Genomic DNA, 9169 nt, shown 5'->3' with positions numbered 1-9169 from the left:
TTTTAACATTTAATTAAAACCAGAATTATATCTAACACTTGTGCAAACAAGTCATGGCTTTGATGTCACACAATGTTATACTTTTGGCACTTAATGTGACTTAAATGTTAAGATCCTCACTCATGCGACTTGGCTTGACTTGAATGCATAATGGTATTCAAGTTTTAACATTTAATTAAAACTTGAATTATATTTAACACCTACGCAAACAAGTCATGACTTCGATGCTACACGGTATTGTACTTTCAACACTTAAATGCGGTTTAAGTGTTAAGGTCTTCACTTATGCGAATTGGTTTGACTTGGATGCATAATAATATTCAACTTCTCAAAACTTAATTAAAATTGAAGCTACACTTAACACTTATGCAGGCATGTCATAACCTTAACATTGTACGGTATTGTACTTTTAGCACTTAATGTTGTTTAAGTGTTAAGGTTTTTATTCATATGAATCTGTTTGACTTGGATGCATAGTGATATCCAACTTCTCAAAACTTAATTAAAATTGGAATTACATTTAACATCTATGTAGACAAGTCATAACCTTAACACTACACACTCAAATCCCTTCCAAAAAAGAAAAAAGGTAATTAGAGTAAGACAAATATACAAGGCAACAAAGAATCCAAAATGAGAAATAAAAAATATAAAGCAAGATTAGTGGGTAAAGGTCATAAGAAATAACAAGGCATCCACTATGTAAACAAGAAATCAACAATTGCATTATCAAAAAATTGAGTTTTCCATTATCAAACCAGACACATCACTACAAGATATCATTTTATTAAAGAGTGCATTATTAGAAGGAAGTGCAATTAAAATTTGCAAAACCTCAAGATCCAATTGCGGATATTTTTATCAAGCCTCTAAAGTTTGAAGATTTTAAAAGGTTAAGGACGTTACTTAGAGTCATAAATCAAGTTTAAGGGGGCATGTTTGAAAGTTAAACTTGATTTGGAAACTTTCTAAATATTAGAATTAAATTTAGTATTTAAAATTCAATGAGAATATTTTATTTTGAGTGGTTATTTTAGTTTCTATTTTTTAGTAATCAAGTCTTAGAAGGCTTCTATATTTTATTATTAAGAGTTTCTATTTTGTTAACTGTGAGTAACTATAAATAACAGATTATATAATATTGAATAAGAGAGTGGTAGAAGATGATAAAATTTTAAGTTTCCTTAATTTTTTTACCTTCTTTTGTTTTTATGTGTTTCCATTTCAACCCTATTTCTCCAAAAACAAGAAACTTGTGACTAGCCTAAAAGATTGAGTATGACAACAGGACTATAAATGGTCCAGTCTAGGTAAGGCCTAATAAGAAATGACTCTTTCACTAAACTAACTAAATTAGGGAAAACGAGTGAGGCCAAGTTTCATGACCATAGGATGTTTACAACCCAAGCACTTATATATGCTAAAAACTATGAATGGGTTTATATGAAACTAAAGCTAACCATGGTTAAATCATAATTCATAATTAAGCAACCTTAGACAAATAGAAGATAGAATGTCAAAGTAAAGCGAGTATTATAGCAAAAATACAAAGTATTCATACTCTCTTTTTTTTCTTCCTCTCTATTACAATTACTCAACTCCACATCCATCCTTTGGTCCTTTTTGTTTCACCTTTACTTTCCTTCTCATGGGAGACATTATTTGACTCTTTTAAGACAACTATTAGCTCCAGTTAGATATGTCACATAGTTCCATATCATTATCAAGAAAAGTTGCTCCAACAACGGTGTTCAAGTTTACTATTGTCAGAAAGTATCTCAAATTCCTATTTAATATATATTTCTTTTCGTAAAAAATATCATACAGAATATCTCAAAGATTAATATTTACTTATGACAATAAGTTTCCTTATATAATAAGATAAGATGGTAAAAATATCCTTATAATATTCCATGGCATGAGGGAAAAAGATTATGATCATTAAGAAGAGCTTGTAATGACTATATGGGATTTGATAGATCTAACTATAACTACTATTTTAAAAATAGTGGATTGATCTCCCATCTCCTATTTGATCATCATAGAATCATGCTAAAACATTTTGTACTTTTGTGTGGATTTATTTTAATCTTTATATTATTGTACTAGTACATGCTATTGAAGTTTTCATTGTTATAATAGGTGATATTAGAAATTAACATTTCTTGAAGGAGAATATTCAAAATTAAAATATACAAATAACATAAAGTCCTATTCTTTCATGCATTTGTATGTGATACATGGACCAAGTGCAATCAATCCCACAAAAGATGCACAATTTACGTGGAAAATCACCTATAGAGTATCCTAAAAAATCTACACATGTAAAACATAGGTTAATTAACTACAAAAAAAAAATTTACTAAATATGAAAGAATGAGTACACAATTTCACCTAGACTAAACTCTACCTTCTCACAACGTCTTCATTTTCTGACACCTGCACTAACCTTGACACCGACAATGCAACTCCCATTTATTTCCATAGTGAAAGCCTCAACAACTAGAGGAGGATACGATCAATCATCATGAATAAACTCAAACAAGATTTGAGTTTTGAGAGTGTTAGGAATGCACAAAGATAATAGTAATAAACTCTAAGGCATAGATAGGAGTGTATAATAGCATAACCAATAGATGAATTCATAGGTAAATAACCCTACTGGACCAAGCGTATTTTGGAAACAAAACTTAACAAAAACCAATTTGGAAATTAATTTCCTCAAAATAAGAACTACACTAAAAAAGGCACGAACACTTAAGCACTCTTTATTGGCACTCTAGCGTTACAGGGTATACCTTATATTGGTCATTATCCTCCAAACAACTCAACCATACTTAAACAACTTAGTAAATGAATTAGCAATGACTTAGTACCCTCAAGGTCAATGCAAAACTAAGCGAAGTACGTAGAGTTGAATCTAAGAATGTATAGAACAAAATTTTCAACTTAAACTAACTAGCCTAACACACTAACAATCTTCCCCTTTAGCAATTTTTTGATAAAATAACAATTATACATAAACCCTCCAATATTCTTAAATAGAGTTTATATACCACTTTATAATACTCAAATCTAAACCAAACATTCTATATAATGATTTTCAAATTTTCAATGGCAAATCCTAAAAGTTCTTGAAAGTGTCTTGGAACATGTGACCTACACTTTGATGCATACAAAACCATTACTTCCAAAGTTAAATCTTCACTTTGAAGCATCGGAAAGAGATTGACGCATACAAATGAAAAATTTGTAGGCCATTTGAAAAGAAAATAAAAGAAATAAGAGAAATGCACAATTATTGAAAAGAGTCGAGGTTGCAGTCCTTTGAGCATGTTAGCAAGATCCTAGCCTTCAGTGCGAAAGGTGGATAAAATGGTTGTGGTTAGCCAGATCAAACTTGACCTTGGGCATTGCAAATCACCAGTTGTAATAAGTGCATCTTTGTTATCATCTTCCACAAAGTTGCATGCATCTTAGAACTGATAACTGAAATGGTTACAGGGGAAAAATCCTTACCAGAAGCCTAAACTTTTGCCGGGATAGACCTGAAAGGCAGCCAAGAATTTTCAAGGAATAATTAGCCTTAATTTAAACTTGAAAAAACAGAGAAGAAGGTGAAAAACCAGTGAAAATTTTTCAACCATATGACTGGCTGTTTATGGTCAATTTCACATTAATTTCTTTTCAAGGGAATTATTGAGCATGGAACAAGTACCTGGCTCTAAACCGTTCTAGCATAAAGTTCATTAGAAAGCTTGGTCATCAATCACTATGCATGGAATGTGGCTTATACAGTGCCAATCTTGCCCTTCCCTAAATTTGCACCTACGTTTCAGCAAGGGGCAGTATCTTACTTCTAGAAAAGAGAGGGATGCAGGAAGCCTCTCTTCTGTCAAGCATTGGAGCTTATGGCAGCCACTGATGCACAATCTTCTAAGACAGTTAAGGTGCTGAAGACCTACTTGTGTTAAGGACTGGAGACTAGCACAATCGCTGATCCTTAATTCTTTAAGAGAAGTAAGATGTTCAAACCCCTGTTCTGCCAAGAATTGAAGCTTGGGGCACCAGTCTACCCATAAATTTTCAAGAAGAGCAAGGTGCTTAAGCCCATTGTTGTCAAGAGACTTGAGATCTGGAAGACGCGAGATTTGGAGAGAGGTAAGATTGGAGGGCAGCAGGCAATCCTTTGGAAATGTCTCCAAGCCTTCACATCCACCACTGATTCTGAAATGAGTAAGAGAGGAGTATCTTTGCAAACCCCAATCCTCCTGGGGACTCAGTTTGTTGCAGTTGTGAATTTCAAGCGAACGTAGGTTCGAGGGAAAACCCTCTCTAGGGAACAACAATTCAGGACAATCATGAAGAGTCAACGTCTGCAAAGATGAGAGAGCGTGCCCTACCGACTGTTGAGAGCTGGCAAGTAGAGGGCATGACGAGTCAAGGGCTGGCAATCCAATAGACACAAGATTAGTACAGCCTCGGATGAACATCCACTGAAGAGACGTGAGACCCGCCTCTGGAATTGTAATTGAAAGAGATTCAAGCCGCTCAAGATCACTGATTTCAAGATGAGTCAACCTTGGGAAAAAGCCGAATGAGAAGGACGAAAGAGAATTACAAGTACCATGAATGCTCAGCCGTTCAAGGAATGGGTGGTGGCATTTCAGAAACTCCCGTAGTAGAAACTCTAGTTTCTTAGAGTTATAGATACTTAGGGATTTCAATGTAGTGGGTAATCCACCTCTCTGCAAGAATCTAGAAAAAGAGCAATGCTTTATTTCCAAATATTGAAGATGAGTGTTGCTTTGCAGCATTCTCTCGAGTGGAGACTCCACAGACTCACAATTATTAATGGAGAGCCAGCGCAGTCCTGGGGGCAATTCTTTCAACTGTGAGATGTCTGAAACTACCAAACTCTCAAGAGAAGTGAAGCCAGAATATTGGATCTGGGACAGCACGTTGCCACATTTGAGCATCTTCAATTTGCGTACTGCTGGAAACCTTGGAAGTGAAACCAGAAGCTGATTACATCCTTCAATCTCAAGTTTTATCAAGGAAGGGAGCTGGATTGGCAAGTCCCCTGTAAGCTTGGGACAGTTCTTTATGTAGAACTCCTGGAGACGAGGGAACTCTCCACCTTCACCTCTAAAAGATAACCATTCTTTCCACTCAGGCAAATCTTCAAATCTTAGGGTTTCTAGGGATGTGAAAGGCTTAGCTGGTAGATAATCATTCCCATAGAACTCACTTCCCACCCTTTCGACTCCGTTCATCCCTCTTATATCAAGAACTTGAAGAGAGGGAAGCTGCCCAAGAGGCGGCAAGAATGGGCAGTGTTTACATTTGTAGAGATGCAGGGTAACAATATTGAAGAATGAAAGATCTCCAAGCCAAACTGGAAATCTTGTACCACCAAAGCAATTAATGGAAAGTCTCTTTAAGTTTGTATGAGGCTGTAACTTGTTAAGTATGTCTGTTCCATGTTGCAGAACACCGTCAGTACTGTGATTCCACTGCAGAAGTAACTCATCCAGGTACCGCTTGTCCTTCAAATTAGCCTCCAAGGCATCCCTAAAACCCAACACATTCTGCAGCCCCGCAATCTGAAGCTTTCCACTAATATAGGGAAGCTCCCTTAACTTTCCAATACTTGACCGATCTCCTTGGCCCACCATAAAAGTACTCAGTGTCTGCAAACTTTTTAGTTGACCTATATCAGCAGGCATCTTTGTTACTTTGGTATCAGTAATATCAAGATGACGCAAGTTAATCAATTTGCCCATCCCCACAGGCAATTCAATGAGAGAAAAGCATCCTGATAATATCATTGTTTGTAAATTGTACAAGGTACCTATTGAATTAGGTAACCTTATAAGGAATATACAATTGGAAAGATCCAGATACCGTAAATGTTTCAGATTACCTATTGAATCAGGCAAATCAATTATTTTATAATCACACAAAGACAATACCCGCAGCCATCTCAATGTTGGTAGTAGATCATGTGAAACTCTTTTACTCAAGTGGGAGACTGATCCAGAAGCTTGAATTTGTAAAGATAAGAAGGTCCGAAGACAATTTATGTCGTTAAAGGCCTCAAATCTCCCAAAGGCATCACATTCTGTTCTAAAATATGATAAGTGACGGACCTTTTCAAGAGTTTCATGCCTCTCATCATTCTCCAATCGGATACCAAATTCTCCGGACACAAGTTGAGCCAAGTCATTCATGAGGTCATGCATTACAAAACATGATCTATTGTTACTTGATTTCTGGAAAAAAGACCTCGATAACAGTTCATTAAAGTACTTATCTCCCACTTCCTCCAGTTTAGAGACCCCTTCTTCTCTTTTCTTGCTACTTGGTTCTTGCAAAAACCCTTCTGCCATCCACAAAAGAATCAGCTTCTCCTTTTGGAATTCATAATTCCTAGGAAAAATTGAACAATAAGCAAAACAACGCTTTAAATGTGAAGGAAGATAGTAGTAGCTCAATCTTAAAGAGGAAAAAATTTCATTAGTCGGCAACTTCCACATTTCCCTGTTCAATATATTCTCCCATTCCTCTTCTGCTACCTTACAATACAAGATCCCCCCCAATATTTTTGCAGCCAAAGGGGAACCATTACATTTTCCCACTATTTCTTTGCCAATTGCTTCTAATTTCGGATGTAGACTAGAATCTCCACTTCCAAATGCATGTTTAGCAAAAATAGACCAGCAATCTTCAAATGGCAACTGCCCCAGATGATGAATTCGAGTGGCACGCATGATTAGCGCAACCTTCTCGCTACGGGTAGTCACAATAATTTTACTTCCTTTGAAGCCAGCTTTGAGGGGAGTGTGTAGCAGGTCCCAGTTATTATAGTTTTCATTCCAAACGTCATCAAGAACAAGTAGAAATTTCTTTCCATTAAGACTCTCCTTCAATCTAACTTGAAGCAGATTTGGATCCTTCACTTTGGAATTCAGTGGACTGACTTGTCTAAGAATTGCCTTCATAATTTTCAAAAGATCAAATTCATCTGAGACACATACCCATGATTTGAGGCCAAAATGTGTGTCCAGTCTCTTATCATTATACACAAGTTGACTAAGTGTGGTCTTACCAAGACCACCCATGCCCACTATGGAGATTACACATGCCTCATTGCCCCTTTGATTATCACACAGTAAAAATTCAATTATCTCCTCTTTGCTACCACCCCTACCGTGCACCCCAGATTCATCTACCAAAGATGCTGATGGCCATCTTTGTGACCGTTTCTCTCCTACTCCTTCTTTCAACCCAAGAACATCTTTTTGCTGTGCAAGAAATTCTAGTCTATCAATGATGCCCTCTACTCTGGACTCTATCCCTTCACCAAATGAATCAAGCGAGGTAGAAATGATGCTCCATACCTGAGTTGCACTAGTTTGAGAATCAGACTCCATCTTGCATCTTAAAGCTTCAGTAGCAATCTCATCTAGTAGATCCTCCGCTTCATAGACAACATGTTTAAGCTCCTCTACCCACTTTGTGACCGGTGGATTCGTAATTTGCTTCACCTCTGCATCGTTAAGCACTGTATAGACAGTGAGCAATGTTATCTCCATCTTCTTTAGGAGTTCTGGGGTGAATCTCTGTCCCCGGACGAAGTTCACAACCTCACGAGAAGCCAACCTGTCGAATAGAACTTGAAGAGAAGCCGAGAGAAATGCTCCTCCCACCACAGCCTCAGCCATGTCTGTATTTCCACAGAGGAATTAAGTAAATTTTCACAAAGATGTAAACAAGAAGAAGGAAAAATTCTCTAATGGCAATGTTGACCAAAACAGCAAGCAGAATCTTTCCTTCACCTAACAGCCTGCCAGATAATACAAAAGGGAGGGGCTAGAATAAATGAGACAAATTACAAAGACTAGTTATAAAGAGAGATTTGCCATTATTTACATTAAAAATATATAATTATATGATACATAACAAATATATATCAAATGATAATTGAGGAAAAGACTTTTTTTTTTCCTCTGTACATTGCTTTCTTTTTCTCTTTCGGTGAATTGGAATCCTAGAATAGTGGAAAAGCGTGCAGCCTTGGGAGGCATTATTGTTCCTGTGCTTTTTTCAAATTTAAAATGGCAGCCCGTCACTTTAAATTAAAGTGGGTGCGAAGGGGATTCAAACCCCAGTTTTGGGTCAAAACTGCCCCTTTATATAAAAATATTAAAATATTGTATCTAACCACTTTATAAAACTTATATTCAAATTAGTCTCTTTTATGCCACGTGAAAGTCATGTCATAAAAATATATTTTTTTTTCAAAATTTTAGTTAAAACCTCAATTGGCAGTTGAAATTTTATTTTTTTAACTAAAACTGCAGTTGTCAATTGAAATTTCAATTTTTGAACTAAAGTCACGGTCGTCAACTGAGACTTCAGTTTTTGAACTAAAGTTACAATTATTAATTGAGGCTTCATTTTTTAATTGAAGTTTCAATTAACAATTGTGTCTTCATTTTTTAATTAAAACCTCAATTGTCAATTGAGACTTTAGTTAGTTTTTTTTTTTTACTTTAAAATTTAATTAAAAATTATTAAATTATAATTTATTATTGAAATTAAAAATATATACTTTAATAATAAATTATTTATATTTAATCTTAAGAATCTAATATTGCTTCAACAAACATAAATTAATAAAAAAAAGATATTATAAATTAATATTTTATTTATTAATTTAAGATTTAATTTGTTGTTTTTTAAGATTTAATTTGTTGTTTTTTAATATATTAATTTATTTATATTATGATAAATTTATCTTTATCAAAATAATAGTATACTCCTAAGCCGTAGTTGACAACTGAGGCTTTAATTAATTTTTTTTTTTTTTACTTTCAAATTTAATAAAAAAAACTATTAAATTACAACTTATTATTGAAATTAAAAATATATACTTTAATAATAAATTATTTATATTTAAACTTAAAAATCTAGTATTACTTCAATAAACATAAATTGGTAAATATAATACAATAAATTAATAATCTTAAAATAATAAAATTATATGACATACAAATAAGCTATAAAATTTTATAATTTATTAATTTAAGATATTTAATTTTTTATTTTTTAAGATATTAATTTATTTATATTATGACAAATTTATCTTTATCGAAATAATAGT

The 9169-nt window shown here is 34.2% G+C and overlaps 1 protein-coding gene across 1 annotated transcript; it reads right to left on the bottom strand.

Annotated features, from left to right (window-relative positions):
* Positions 1-3130: 3130 nt before the first annotated feature.
* LOC100261714 (putative disease resistance protein RGA1) lies at positions 3131-7791 on the bottom strand. Its single transcript, XM_059741351.1, has one exon. It carries the CDS (start codon positions 7725-7727, stop codon positions 3750-3752), a length of 3978 nt encoding a protein of 1325 aa, XP_059597334.1. The 5' UTR covers positions 7728-7791; the 3' UTR covers positions 3131-3749.
* Between the last annotated feature and the right edge of the window lie 1378 nt (positions 7792-9169).

Source organism: Vitis vinifera, chromosome 12 (assembly GCF_030704535.1).
Source record: "Vitis vinifera cultivar Pinot Noir 40024 chromosome 12, ASM3070453v1".
Lineage (NCBI taxonomy): Eukaryota > Viridiplantae > Streptophyta > Magnoliopsida > Vitales > Vitaceae > Vitis > Vitis vinifera.
Note: the sequence above shows the minus strand (reverse complement) of the source record. Positions and strands in the feature narration are given on the sequence as shown.